General features: G+C 40.0%; 1 protein-coding gene across 2 annotated transcripts in view; it reads left to right on the top strand.

The window, feature by feature from the left end:
- Window positions 1–5,565, top strand: part of Rab21 (RAB21, member RAS oncogene family) — a 36,704-nt gene extending 31,139 nt beyond the window's left edge. For both annotated transcript variants that reach the window (XM_048418137.3, XM_048418136.3), the window contains one exon: window positions 3,426–5,565. In XM_048418137.3, coding sequence (XP_048274094.2) covers window positions 3,426–3,568 — 143 coding nt within the window. In that variant the 3' untranslated portion in view covers window positions 3,569–5,565. The remainder of the gene's footprint in view (window positions 1–3,425) is intronic.
- The last annotated feature ends 10,395 nt before the right edge of the window (window positions 5,566–15,960 follow it).

Genomic DNA, 15,960 nt, shown 5'->3' on the forward strand with positions numbered 1-15,960 from the left:
CTATTTTTACTTGGTATTTGTTTGGTTCATGTTTTAAAGTCTTAGGTATTTTTATCTGTTTTAAGCAATAAACTAATGGTTTTGGAATCATTGTTTGATGTCTGCTAACTGTATTTAAAGTGTGTGTGTGTGTGATTAGTTTTTAAAAAGGAAGCAGAATGTATGTGTTAAAACACACTGAAGGGGCTGAGGCAATAGTTAGCTGTAAAAACCTGAGTTTGGTTCCCAACACCCACAGCCATAGTAGCATGTGTTTATGAACCCGCCCACCCCTGAATTGTGGAGTTGGATCTCTGGGGCTCATTGACTAGCTATCTTAACCAAATCAGCAAGCTCAAAAACCTGATGAAAACCTTTCTCAAAGGATAAGGTGGGTGGCATCTAAGGTGGATCTCTGTTCTACATATCCATCTTTTTTAAATGGAAAAAAGGAACCCACATTTAACAGCCATAACAATTTGTTGTATTTGGTTCTTGATTGACAGATTAGTGAAGAAAAACATTTTTGAAAACCATCAGTACATGTACATGAATATGCACTGAACTTTGTTATTAAAACATAAAAGTTTTATATATATATGTATATATATATACATATATATATATGTCTTTTTAGGTGTCATTATAGTTGGTTAAGCATTAAAAATATTCTCTTTTAGAGACGCATATTAAAGTAATCCGTGAATAGAATGTGTCTGGAGCTTGATTCAAACAGCGGTAGAGACAGTTAGAACGTGGGTAAAATGAGGGATGGTTTGCTAGACTCCTTTTCTCTATTTTTATGTTTGAAGTTTTCATGTTAAAAGGTTTTCTTAGAAAAAGAAAACCAAGTTTCTTTATAAATACAGCCTGACGTTCGTTTCTCATGTTGCCACTACAATGCTTAATGTTGGTCTATGGAATAATAGTGAGTGATTGTCACATTTAAATTTGTGGGCCTCATTTTCTTGAGGATTTGATTAACTGGTTTGTGCTCTAGAAAAGAAAATATGTGTACATAAACTTTGGGGTATATATTACTTACGACTCTGAAGTCATTCATAATTCCTCTAGAATAACAAGGTCTCTACTAGTCAGCAGCTTCAGCATCGCTTGAGATTACCAGAAATGCAGCTTCCAGTCTCAGACCTACTGAATCAAATGTGTGGAGGGGGCACAGTTTGTCAGAAGCCTTCCGTGTGATTCTGATGCATACTAGGTCTGAGAGTCAGCACAGTGTATAACCATTGCTGTGCACTTCCGTGTGAGGGTCTGCATAAAACACATTTTGATGTAGGTTGGTTATGGCCTGAAGTTAATGTTTCTACAAGCACCCAAGGGGTGATGCTTTCAGCTCATACTTCAAATAAAAGGTTTCAGATAAGTCTCATTCCTTAAGAATATTTATTCTCCATGTATTCATTTAAAAATCCTGTAACATAGATACTAATATAAATATCAGTTTCATACATTCTAAAGCATACCTAGAAATGGAAAACTTGAAAGGCTGAATAAACAAGGAGAAGCAGGGTTCTGTACTGTCACTCCTCTCACTGTAGTGACTGGCACACCCCAGCTTGAGAGTGTTCTTCATGACCTGTGCCCTGGACAGACTTTTGGACCCTTACTGTTTTAAAGACTCACTCTCTCTTCTTCCTTCATCTTGTTAAGTATTCTGCAGAAGTCTCCTCGGTGTTGGTGTCTTGAATTTTCATTCTTGTAAACTTTTTCTCAAAAAGGAGATATTTTACTTTTCAATAAGGTTCAATTTGTCTGTTTTTTCTTTGTTTCTTATGGATGTGTGAGGTATATATATATGAAATCTCTGTCTAAGCCAAAATCACAAAAATTCCTCCCTGTCCTGCTCTGTCCCCTTCTGTGAGATAGAGCTTCATGTAGGTAAACCTTGAGCTCTATGTAACAGAGACTACTGATCCTCCGGATGACAGCCCAGAAATAATAAGATTACAGGCACATGCTCCCAGCATCCCGCTGTTCACTGTCAGGACTCATGTGGGTTTTGATGTGTTGTTTTGTTTTGTTTCTTGCCATGTAACTCTGACTGACCTGGGACTCACAGAAATCTACCTACCTTTGTCTCCTGAGTGCTGGAATTAAAGGCATATAGTACACCTAATTCATGGAGTTTTATACTATGTACCACACACATGAATGTCTCTCTCTCTCTTACATATATACATATGTGTATGTAAATTACTTCAGCTTATTTGTTTTAAGATTCATTTTTGTGTGTGTCTGTGTGTGCCAAAGTAGACCAGAAGAGGGCAGTGGATGTCCTCTTTCCTGCCGTTTTCCACCCTTGTCTTTGTAGTTAGGAATTTCTCTCTGAACCTAAAACTACATTTTGTTAGCTAGGGTAGAAACCAGCTAAGAAACAGTAAGTCCCAGCAATCCTCCTGTCTCTGTCAGTAGGCTTCTTTTGGAAAACCTAACTCCTTACCCGGAAGCTGGGATCCATCTCCATGTCTTTATGATTTTGGAACAAACACTCTTAACTGCTGAACCTCTCTCCACCCCTTAAGTTCCTTGTACTCTTTCAAATACAGTTTGCTTTAGTATATATATTATTTTTTGTACCAACTGCCGGTACTACGTGACAGTGCGGTACTACTCCTGTATTGCATTGCGTATTGTGGTGCCTGCACTACAGGACCATTAGCGAGCCGGGCAAGGGCCTGGAGATTTAAACACACAAAGACACACAGACAGAGCCATGGGTCATCCTTGAAACAGGAATGCCCCCTTTATTGTGTCCAGGGGCAGCTTATATAGGGATCCTTAACTGATAGCCACACCCCAGCCAAACGCACCAGAAACCTCTCCCTGCCATCAGGAACTCCTGAGGGTCTCCTGCTCAGAGCAGCCGTAAGCACATTGTTTATAAGAAATTCAGGATCGGGGGGTTCACAGCTCCCAACAATTTTTAGTTACACATGTATTTAAGTGTATGTCTGTGTGTGGGTATGTGCACATGAGTGTTGGAAGAAGCCAGAGAGCTGTTAGCTTCCAGGTGTAGGACCTGGTTCTTCTGCAAGAGCGGTGTGCTGTTAACCACTGAGCCATCTCTTCATCCCCTCAAATGCCATTTTCTTAAAAAAGTCCTGTGCCCAAAACTTAATCTCTTGTGCTAGGAGTAACTTGAACTTTAACCTGTTTCTGATATGTTTAAAAAATCTCGAGATTATACTTAGAGTACACAATGTGTTATGCAAATGGTAAAACAGCTGTTTCCTCTCTTGCTTGCTTTGTGGCCGTTATAACACCAGGTGTTACACCTTCTACAATCTAGGTTTTAAAACTTGTCTTGAGTTGACACAGTGCTCATGATGTACCATGTCTGTTGACTGAAACACAGCAGAGTCATGGCCTTGCAGGGAGAGACAGCTCCAAAGACTGGCGTACTCATGTTTGCTTTCTGCTTTCAGGAATGATAGAGACGGCGCAAGTGGACGAGAGAGCTAAAGGCAACGGCGCTAGTCAAGGTGGGGCTGCTAGGCGTGGCGTGCAGATCATCGACGATGAACCTCAAGCTCAGAGCGGTGGTGGAGGGTGCTGCTCTTCTGGATAACTGCTCACGCCTAAGAAACTCAAAACAAAATGGAACTGTGGATCATTGCCCTGAACATGAAGACTGCCATATTCCAAGTCACATCATTTTACCAATGGAGTTATAGAATTAACAGTATTTTAAATTACGTTTATAACACTGCAGAGACCTTAAGTGCTAAACTTAGTGGAGTTTGTGACCAGAGAATTGGCATTTTCTACAAATGTTAACAAAGCAATTACCAATGGCCTTTTTACATATTTTTTCTTTAATGAGGAATAATATGCATGTAGAAAAGACCTACTTAAAGGCTTCATTTATATTCTTTTAAATCAGATCTTTATTTAATAACTTATATATGATGTTGGAATGGTATACATTTTTGCAGTCCTTTGTATTTTGTGGTAGTTTGATTGTATCACTTCTAAACAGCATACTGTTTTTGTTTTTGTTTTTGATTAGCAGATACCTGAAGTTCTATTTTTGCAGGGTTTGCACAGGCCCCTAACTGTCTACTACTTTGATATAATCTATAAACATCCTGTATGCTGAGCTGGTAAAATACATTGTAAATTACATATTAAATATTTTATCTGCTTTTACAAGCGCAAGGTGCAAAAGTATATACAATTGTCTTATTGGGGACTAAAGTGAGTGCCCGTTGGTGATGATACCTAAGCTTTCTGATGCTCTTATAACGGTCATCCCCTCCTTCACTTGTCTTAATGTGAAAGTGCTGTGTTTAAATTTATACATACTTTACTTGAATTATTACTGTTGTCACTTTTTTCTTTTTTCCTTTTCCTTTTTTTTTTGCCTCTGTACATCCCAGTGATCAAAAAGCAGCATTTGCCTTTTTAGTATTATTATTATTAACCAAGATTTCTCCTGCCGATTTTGCTTTAGAACAGTTTACCTTAGAAGAATTTGAGTGGAGCTTGCCAAGTTTCACTTCTGTGACAACTTGAGTTTTTTATAGTGCTTTCCATGAGATGGGTTCACTGGCTTAAGAAGAGGGGTCCCAGGTAGTAGCACTGACCAAGGCTTATTTGTATAGCATGTTGAGTGGTGATTGATGCTCCCAAGGCAGCACTTCTGGATTCCTTAGTATGTTTTATTGGTTATTGCGTGTCAGAAATGAATATAGAAAGCTGTATTTCATTTTATAAGAATTATTAGAGTTTTTATGGGAAGAAGCATTTTATAGTACAGTTACATCAATGCTGGTAAGATTTATTATAAAATCATATTTTTGTTTATTTTATAATTAGTCCCACATTGAATTTTTTTAATTTTTTTTTTAAGCATTGGACTGAAATTTGTTCACTTAAAAAAAATCAGGCACTGCTCACAGGAGAAACAGATTGTGGATATTAACATGAATTGTTCTTGTTCTAATATATCTATTTTCCCATTTCTGTCATGCTTGGAAAACTAGTAAATGTTGTGTGTAAGATAAGATGGAATGGTCCCTGGATTTACTTTTTTTAGAATTAGAATATAGTAACACAGTTAGTAAGCATTTCTGAAAGTACAAGGAGGTGATGGGCACTAAGTGAATCCTACCATTTTCTTAGGGACTAGCTTAACCCTAGACTGAAAGTTGAATGACTTGACACCTTACCATCTAGACAGTAGGAATTTAACTTAGCATTGTGTTCTCTGAGCCCTCTGTTCAGATTATTAACTTATCCACCTTGCCAGATTTCAGTCACTGACTCTTTGCTATGTGCCTGAAGATGGTCAAGTGGAAGGGGTCAAGAGAGTGAGCTGCAGCTGTGTCCCATTGCAGGCTGCTTGTGCTGTGCCATTCCTGGGTTCCTGTGGAGTTTGTTTATGCAGGGGCAGAAGGGCAGCAGAAACCATGAGTCATTGGAGAACTTGTCCCTATGCGCTGGTTTTTTCAAGAGTAAAGACTGCTGCCAATCCTACTGTTGTAGATAGGAAATATACTTTCCTTATTGGAGTAGAATACTGTTTTTTAAACTAGAGATGGAATTAAACTAAGTTAAACTTGATCGTTGGAGACCTGTGCTTGAGTTTTTCACTCTCAATTCCATATAGGAGCCTCCGCTCTGGAGTTGCAGGTAATTATGCCTGGGGTAGAAACTATCCTCTGTATTGTCCTTTGCCACCTACATGTTTCATTCTCTCTTTAAGCCTATGATCCACGCTAATTCAATAACAAAGATAGGTAATACAGTATACCTGCTGTGCTCTGAACCATGCAAGAGCTTAAGTGGAATGAGCGGAAAGAAGAGTGTGCGCATAAGGGAAAGATAGAGCGATGGCAGGCTGAGACTAGCAAGGATCTCCTGGCACTTTCTTCTTCCCATTCTATCTGTGTCCCTCGCCTAATAATTGTGCTACTAGGAAAAGGCACAAGGCACTGTGTGGTATGTATTAAAAGTAGATGCTAGATGGGATTCTCCACAAGTGGATACATGTCACGTAACCTAAAGTTAGTTTAAGACAGTCATTAATTTCATTAAGTATACAGTCACCATTTCTGTAATGAGTAGCTTGCTGCTTGTTTTGCTTTATGATTATGGAAGGATGTTTTTAAAAAATGTATTCTGCAGCAGTTGGGGATAAGCAGTAATCTGAAAAGAAACGAGTATCATCTTGTTATATGAAATATACATGCTTGTTGTGTTTCAAGTGTCTCCTAAGATTACCTTAAGATTATGATTGTTACTGTATTGAAATTTTTTTTTTTAGATATTAGCTCTGAATTATAAGTTTTTTCCCCCCTTTGGTGTTAAGAGCGCAATGATGTTTCTTTTTTTTCTTTCTTTTTTCTGTTTTGGTTTCTAGAAATAAAAGGTAAAGTTGAGGAGCTAGAACGAGATAGGATAGAAGTCACATATACATAAACTATCTAACCCAACAATGTTAATCATCACTTTGACAAACACGTAGCTTTTATCATCAAATACTTTCTAGATAAGGCAAGATAAGCTTTATGTGCCAAATAATTAGGACATTTAAAAGAATGTGATACTATTTATTTCTTTTAGCATATAGTTTGTACTTTTCTGTTTTATAAATGCTATCAGACTTCTACACCATGGATCCTCAATAATTATTGGAAGATAATTGGAGGTAGCATTTGCAAAGGTAAATTATATTATCTCTTGATATGGTTTGATTTGTTCCTTTAACTTCCAAATTATCTTTTGATGTCCTTGTGACCATTTTGAATTTTGAGACTCTCCAGGAAAAGGTGTAGATAGTAGTGACTAATAGAAAGCTCGCAATTATGTATAAAGAGACTTTATGTACTTTCCTAAAATCCAAAGTGCGTTGCCCAGGTTTTCATAATTAAAGCTGCTTCTCACTGAGTTACATGTGCTTGGCTTCATCACAGGCTACTATGTTGCTATAGTTCATCAACATCTGTAGCAGAGTAATACATTTGTAGCAACTCATAGGCTACTGTGTTCCTGTTCTTTAACACCTGTAACAGAGTATTAGAACCACTCATCATAGGCTACTGTGTTGCTATTGTTCTTTAACACCTGTAACAGAGTCATACCTGGAGCTCTGTGTGCTAGGCCAACACTTCAGCTGAGCATCCTCTCTAGCCCCCAAATTGAGTTCTTTAAGGAGCTTCCTGTTTCAAGCAGAAATGCTTCTCATATAAACAGATACCCTTACATTCAATAGACCCTGAGCACTGCTTTTGCTTACCCAGGATGCCGTGTATCGTCTTTGCTGAGAGCTAGGCTGATTGATCCTACATCATTTTCTGTTCTTCAGAGACTGCAAGTTAATGCTGTACCTCACACCTTTTAAACTCTTCTCTCATGATTTTTGCATTTCTTTACTTATTTTGTGTGTGTGTATGGACACCTGTGAGCCACAGCACATGTGTGGGGATCAATTTCTCTCTTTCTACCATGGGGTTCTAGGGATCAAAGGTGGTCAGGCCTTTACTTGCTGAGCAGCCATGCCAAGTATCTTGACTTCTCTGAAGTTTGCTTTTTAAATGACTGTGGGCGTTTGGCTTGCATGTATGCCTATACACTGCATTCATGTCTGGTATCCACGCTGGTCAAAAGAGGGGGATAAGATCTTTTGGAATGGGGGTTAGAAGTGGTTATGAGCCATCATGGGGGTTCTGGGTCCTTCACAAGAATGACTGTCCTGGGTTGTGTGGTACACTTCCTCAGACCTTCATCCCTTAAATGCCGCAAGTCAGAAGGTGATGGTTGATTTTTTAAATGGTCTTTATTTCCAGTATACCCTTTCTCTTGGTTTTGGTATTTCTGGCAACTGTGTCATTTCTTTTTGAAGTACTAAGCTAATGTACTTTACTTCATTTGAACAGGGGAAGAACAATGGATGGTAAGGAGCAGGATAAAACAATAAAGTTGGAAAAAGATAAACCGCTTCTTAATGAAGCTGATTTTGCTAGTGAGCTATTTTAAGGAAACTATCAATGTACTATTAGACATGTAAGCATTCCTGGTTTATGTTTACTTGTGCAGATAGACATTTTAAGGGAACAAAAGCAGAGCTAATGTGGAAGGATCCCTGATACCTGCTTTCAAATGGTAACTACTGCTGGTTAGTATAGACTCATACCTTTTCCTTAATATTTGCATACGTATTTATTCACATAAACAGTCTTAGGGGATTTAAATTTTTATGTACATTATATCTTATTACACATATTTTGCAACTCTTTTCTTGTACCAATGTGCCTAGGAACTCTCAGTAAATAATGTTTTCATTTTTCAAGATTATTTATTTTTATGTGTATGGGTATTTTGCCTACATGTAGGTCTGCACCACATGAATGCCTGTTGCTGCCAGAAGAGGGCTTTGTACCCCCTGGGACTGGAGTTGTCGGTGGTTATGAACCACCACGTGGGGGCTTGGAATTGAACTCCAGTCCTGGAAGTGAGGACTTACCACTGAGCCATCTTGCCAACCCTCATTTTCTCCCACATCCCTTTGGGTGTTTGTTTACTTTTTTTTTTTTTTTTTAAAATAGCTTCTGACTCCATAAAAACTTCCCCAAAAGAGTCTTGTCAATTAGGTGACTCTCACTGGTATATAATGTGAATGCAGATAACTCCTCAGTATCTCCCTTAAGCATGTGCACCAGGAAACTAGGAACTGCCTTCAGTGCACTTGCAGCTCATCACTATGTGCCTAGGGTTTGCTTGGAATATGGTTGTGGTGATACTTTGTTTGTGCTTTAACAAATAAAGCTTACCTGAAGATCAGTGAAGCAGAGCAGCCAACTGTTAGTTCTTTTCCCTAAAAAAAACCCCTCAGACTGAATGCCTTGAGCTCTTATCTCCTCCCACCTTATTATATTTCTCTCTCTGCCCAGCCATATCCTTTCTTGTTTCCACATCCCTAGTCCTGGGATTAAAGGCCTGTGACTCCCAAATACTGGGATTAAAGGTGTGAGTCACCACCGCCTAGCTCTGATTCTCTTTTAGACTGCATTAGTCTTGTGCAGCACAGGATAACCTTGAACTCACAGACACCTGTCTGCTTCTGCCTTCTGAGTGCTGGGATTAAAAGTGTGTGCCACTACTACCTGGCCTCTATGGTGGCTAGTTCCCCACTCTGATCATTAGGCAAGTTTTATTTGTTAGATCACAAACAAAATATCACCACATATGGTTCTATTGGAAGGAGCGTAAAAGGAAAGTATAGATGATGGGGAAAGAGTAGAGGGTAAAAAAAAACCAAGCGTTTGATTCTTATTACTTATGTAATGGAATTTCATGCTACCCCCAAATTTCAACTTCTATTGACCTGTACCTTAAAGTAAAGGACAGACGCTCTCTCAAGAGTTTCCTTTTCCTCTATTCCCCACTTACCTCTTAGAAGTGATTGACAGTTTGGTTTGTTTGTCTCACCTAACAAATTGTGTACTTGAGTTTATATTGCGTGTGGTTTCTACCCTACATCCAGTTCCATCCTCACCCTACTGCCCAAGGACAAACCAGAGTCATGCATTTGAAAGAAAATTGTCAGTGGTGACATTATGGAAGTCGAAGCTTGCTTACCCAGTTCTCAGGATCTTTATGTAAAGAAGATTTTTAAATAAGTACCCTGAGAAAACGAAGTCAGACTTGGTGTCATTCCCAGCAGAAACCAGGGGTGGGGGATGAAGAAGAGGAGAGTTCGTCTTTGAGATTTCTACCTGTGTCAGTCTAGGCCAGGCTTGCTTTTCCTTCCTGGGGAGCGCGGCATTGTCTCCTGTCACTTGGCAGGTACTTCTCTGCATTTTCAATGCTGTTGTTCACACAAGTGTCAGACACAGTGTGTGTGCTGGAGAGTGAGCAAGTGTATTGTTGTAGTGGAAAACCACGAGCAAGTAGTGTGTGCTAATGACTATTTCCTTGTATTGTAAAGATGTTTTAAGATCCAGCTTATCTGACTTCTGTCCCTTTCATTTGAATGCCTGTCCTGTTTGCAGTGTACATACAACAAAGGGATCAGGTGATCAAAGTGCTTTTCTTTCTTGCAGTTATAACTGGGAACTAAGAACCATTGTTCATGATCTGAGATATACAAGTATGTCTGTGGATATGAGATCATCCATGCACCTGTAGTCACATTCTGTATGATGAAAATGTGCTGACTTTGGGGGGGTAGTAGTAAATGGAATGATAGTAAATCGTTTTGAGGTAAAGATAGACAGGTTTGTGTGTGTGTGTGTTTTAAAAAGTCTCTCTGTGTAAAGTTGTACTCACACCTGTGATCCCCTGCCCAAATGCTGGGATTATAGGTGTATCCCCCGACACTCAGCTCTGAGAAGAATGTTGAAGTCCTACAGATAACACCCACTCAAGACAGATTAAAATAAAGTATATTTTCCAGACTCAAGAGGGTGGTTATCCTCAGTTCAAATTGCAGTTCTAAATGTTGTCATTGCGGTAAGGAAACAAGTATCTTTTGCTTATTTGAATGAGGTTTAAGTTTATGGGTTCTGTTTAAACCTAGAAGAAACAAGTTAAACAATGTAGCCAGGCATAGTGGTACACACATGTAATCCCAGCAGGAGGAGGGAAGTCTGCCCTTAGTCCAGGAGCAGCCAGTCTCAAAGGACAAAGAGGGTTTATGTGGGTGGAGAAAAACATGTGGTTCGGTTGAGTGCTTGCTTAACAGACACAAAGCCCTGGGTTTGATCCGCAATGTCATTCAAACTAAGCATGGTGGCACACATCTGTAATCCTAGCACACCCGAGGTGGAGGCAGGAGGATGAGAGGTTTTGTATTGTGTGCAAGTGTGCACACGCCTGTATGTGCGCACTACACTGCTCATGCAGAGATCAGAAGATGACCTGCAGGAGTCAGTTCCCTCCATTCCTCGTGTGAGTATTGGAGATTGGACTCAGGTCATCAGGTTTGGCAGCAAGTAGCATCACCCACGGAATTATCTTGCTAGTCAGGATTAGAATTTCAAAGTCATTCTTTGCTATTTAGTATTCAAGGCCAACTTTGAACTACATGAGACTGGTCTCAACAACATAAGCAACCTTGGTAGGTTTTTTGTTTGTTTGTTTTGCTTTTTTTCCCCATTTTTTGTTTGTTTTGATTTGATTTTTCCAGACAGGGTTTCTCTGTGTAGCTTTGGATTTTGTTTCCATTTTAAGAGATGTTTCTTTGTTATTACCGCACAGTAACACAGAAAACAACAATCCACTCCTGAGTCCAGTAAGCCTTTTGCAGATTGCAACCTGAGAGAGGTTCTGTGTTTCTAAGTTTATTCTTAAAATGTGGATGTATTTCTTTCTTACCTGAGATTGAAGGTATAGGTTAAAAATAGTTTAACAAATCCTTCGGCTTTTTTTTTCTTTTGGTTTTTGGAGATACGGTTTCTATGTCTAACAGTCCTGGCTGTCCTGGAACTTGCTTTGTAGACCAGCCTGGCCTGGAACTCACTGAGATCCATCTGCCTCTATCTCCCAGGTGCTGGGATTAAAGGCATGCACCACCACCACCCAGTCAAATCCTTGGATTTTTTGGTTTTTTTTTTTTCTGTTTTTTGTTTTGTTTTGTTCTTTGAGACAAGGTTTCCCCAGGCTGGCCTTGAACTCACAGGGATTCACCTGCCTCTGCCTCCTGAGTGCTGGGATTAAAGGCATGTGCCACCACACCACCGCCTGGCCTTCTGTTCATTTTTTAAAAGTGATTTTTGTCTCTATGAATGTTTACATGTGTGTGGATACATGTGGGTGGGTATGTGGAGGCCTGAGGTTGACATCAGGTACTTCCACGATCCCTCCTCACACATCGACAGATTATTTCACTTACCCAGGATTTAACCCACGTTGTATATTATATATATTTAAATATATATATTTAACTTTATTATACTGTAATATAGAAAATACCCCTAGGGAGTTGGGGAAAATAGCTCCTTAAAATAGTGCATAAAATACTTGCCACAAGAATGGAAGTGATTGCTTTTGGGGGGACGAACCTCAGTAAAATAGTTGTTGGTTTTTGTTGTTTTTTTTTTAATGCTTTCTAGGAGGTAGTTACCGAGAAGAAGTCATCTTCATTCTTACTAATGACAGAAGATGATTGACTGTAATGATCCCATCATGAGAGTGGGACCTTTGGAAGGCTTGTGGCTGGCTCCCGGGCTAGGAAGTGTTTCGTCTTGTCAAAGGCTGTACTACTCTGTTTCGGGCCCATATTGCTCTTTTACAACCCGAATATGTTCCTTCACTAGGAAATCAGTGTGAATAATTCCTCAGCATTAGAAGATTTTATCCAGTAGTAAAGGTACCATATTTATGAAGGACGTGACTCTACTGAAAGCTGTCTGTTAAAGCATTGGTGAAGGACACAGATCAAGTTCTAGGCTAAGGAAGGTTAGAAGGTTAGTTTATCTTTGAAAAGCTGCCCAAGGCTGACTTTTATTGTTTTGTTTTGTTTTTAATTTGGGTTTTGGCTGTCTAGCAAGTTAGAGGCCAGTGGCAGGTGTGAACGACATCTTCTCAAGTTGTCTCAGACCCTCTCCCCCAAGCATTCCAGACTGTCGTCACTGCTTCTGGTTACTCTTCAGAACTGCTGTACACACTTGAGTGATAAACCCTGGAATCTTCATCATCTTTATTAACTAGCTTTCACAGTGCTGGAATGTCCTGTGCATGCTACCAGCGGAGAAAACCAGTGAACAGCATAGTGAGTGCCCTGGCAAGATGTGCCCAGTGGTACAATGGTGGCAGAAAGGACATGGGAAAAACCAACTGCATTCTGGTGAGATTTAAAGCCTGTTACACAAGACGGAATTCATGCCCAGTACTGTTAACTGCCAACACCCTGTGGCCAGCTAAGTCATAAGTCATAAGAGAACATAATACTATTTTCCTGCTAAATAGACATATGTGAATTGCCCCTATGAAGTAGTAGTGCTATTTCCTTTTTTGGTATAGGATCTATCACTTTGTAGCCCTGGCTGGCCTGGAACTCACTACGTAGACCAGGCTAGTTTTGAGCTCTCAGAGTTCTTCCTGCCTCTACCTCCCAAGACATTAAAGGTGTGTGCCATCATGCCTAGCCTCCCCGCTAGGTTTTTTATACCCACAGATTAGTTCACCTCTCAACTCACATGAGAGAAGCTTCTTTTTGTAGTAAATGATGGATACAAAGATCCATGGTCAATGGCAGCAAGTAACAAACTGAAGTACTCAGCTCTAAATCTATAGACGTCTGTAATTTGACTCTCCTTTATAATAGGATATTTAAGGCAAATTTAATACACATAAAGTCAAATGAACTGTTAAAACATTTCATTATACAGAGAAACGCTCAAAAGAGCCTCAGGTTAAACAGAACCGGCAAGAAAACAGGCTAAGCAGAAAAATCACATTGAGTCATAATCTGGGATAGTGAATGCCAGATACTGAACGCTGTGGGTAGACCCGTGCTTTACATAAACGACTGAGACTTCTGCTACTTGTTTTGCTTCAGAACCATATTGAAGATTATGATCTTATCAGCCGGAACTCCAAATTTCTTATCTGCCCTGGGTGGGATGGTTTTAATCTTCAAATCGGTGCATTTGGAAATGTATGTCTCCTTTAAGAGTTGAAAGTTGAGCGCCCTCTTGGTGGCGCTCATCTTTAATCCCAGCTCTGTGGAGGCTGATGCAGGCAGATCTCTGAGTTCAATCCAGCCTGGTCTGTAGAGAGCTCCAGGACAGCCAGGGCAGTTACACGGAGAAACTCTGTCTCTTGTGAGAGTGGAGATGGGGGGAGAAGTTGAAAGTGGTACAGTCACTATGAAGTTCATGAACTAAAGGGCAGAGCAGAATGAACTGCTGGTGTTGTAAGAAGGAAAAGACGGGAGCTGTGAAGCTTGAGGGCTACTTGGAGGATGGTTTCATGGCATGGGGACTGGTGGAGGCAGAATCGACACATCGTTAGCCACTTTATCCTAGACAGTTTGAACCGTTGCTTTTGGTCTTACTCCCTTGAATTTTCATCTAGCTTTTACTCCTCACTTGAAAACAGTGTAGATAGTAGAACTCTGATGACATCTGAGAATGATTTGGAGGATAAATTTATCAAAGTTGAACTTAGTGTCTTTTTTGCTTTTTGTTTATTTGTTTGCTTTAGTATTTTTTCAAGATACATCTTAAGTCTGGTTATATGTATAGAAGCCATGATTGGTGGACCCTGAGAGACATCAGTATTGTATTGCTTGGCATCTCCTTCAGAGAAAGTCTCTGATGGTTTAGCAGACAACGAAGGATTATTTTCCTCATTCCATGGTGGAAAAGGCAGTATTTCATGAGTGGAGTGAGCATATCTGTGAGTGGGAATGCTACATCAGGTGAGACAAACCCTTGAGACATTCTCAGCCATCCCACCCCCGGTTACAGGATTCTATTCTTTACCACCTAATGCCCTTCCTTTAACTGCCAACATCCTCCGAGGCAGAGACTTGAATTACTGGTGCCTGCCAATTATAAGGTTGGCTGTACCAACCTCATAATTAGGGCTTCTGTAGTTGATTGTTTTTCTCTGTCCTGCTGGTCCCCTGGACCGGTTTCTCTCCTGCTTGCGGGTCCCTGCAGCCACTTATGAAATAACACTAATATCAATTAAAATTGTCTGGCCAATGGTTCAGGCACATTACTGACTAGCTCTCACAGTTAAATTAACCCATTTCTATCAATCTGTGCATTGCCACGAGGCTGTGGCTCACTGGTGATGTCCCAGCGTGTTATTCCTTCATGGGCTACATGGTGTCTCCCTGACTCAGCCTTCCTTCTCTCTGTATCCTTGTTTGGATTCCCCACCTAGCTATATTTTTCCTTGCCATTGGCTGAAACAGCTTAATTCATCAGCCAATAAAAGCAACGCCTATACACAACCTACAGAAGGACATCCCACATCAGGCCACATCAGGCTTCGGATTCATTTCTGCAGCTTCAGCTCTGTGGCTGCAAGAGAGAAGATTCTCTTCCCGGGCACACTTAGACACCTTTAGTCTGTGTATGCGCATCTGCAGCCAGGCATTTCTATCACTGCATTCATTGTCATTGTTGCCCTTCACCGTGCTCTGAGATGCGAGAAGTTGGTTAATTTTATCGTGGAGTTCATTCTTTCCCTTCGTCGATGTATCCAGAGGTGCTAAGGGCAACCAATCGGTGCCATCATTTTTCTTATTTTCCCACAGACTGTCAAAAGTTTTACTTACAGAATTACTAAATCTGTTGCCTCTCACAACTGGTGAATCAGGATAATCAGATATATTTTTCTCTTTAAGTTTGTAAAATAGTTCACACCATGGGCTTCCTGGTGCAGGAGAATTGTCTGTATTCTGTCAATCATGTTTTAAATAAACGCTGATTGGCCAGGCAGGAAGTATAGGTGGGTCAACCAGACAGGGAGTAGAGGTGGGGTAGAGGAGTGAGGGAGAACAGGAGTATTCTAGGAAGCAGGAAGCTCCCTCCACACTCCTGCCCAGATCACTGTAGAAACAAGATGTGACGTGCCCTACTGATAAAGGTACCGAGCCATGTGGCTAACATAGATAAGAATAATGGGTTAAGATAAGTTACAAGAGCTAATAAGTAGCCTGAGCTAATGGGCCAATCAGTTTTAAAACTTATGGAGACCTCTGTGTGATTTTCTTTGGGACTTGCTGGTTGTGGGGTACTAGACGTTACAGAAACCCCAACGAGCAGACCTCTCATGTTACACTTCCAATACTCTCAAAACTCCCAAGAGAGGCTTCAGTAACTGTAGGTGTTGGCAAGTCAGAAAGCCTATTCTAGATACAAAATAAAAAAAATTATTCTTATACTTCTGTTGCTCTATAACCACTTCTGGTACAAAATATCTTTATTTAATCAGGGTTCTCTGGAGAAATAGAAATTGTAGAATAAATATTATATATTTTATTTATAATTTATTATA

Source organism: Myodes glareolus, chromosome 26 (genome assembly GCF_982192425.1).
Source record: "Myodes glareolus chromosome 26, mMyoGla1.1, whole genome shotgun sequence".
Taxonomy (NCBI): domain Eukaryota; kingdom Metazoa; phylum Chordata; class Mammalia; order Rodentia; family Cricetidae; genus Myodes; species Myodes glareolus.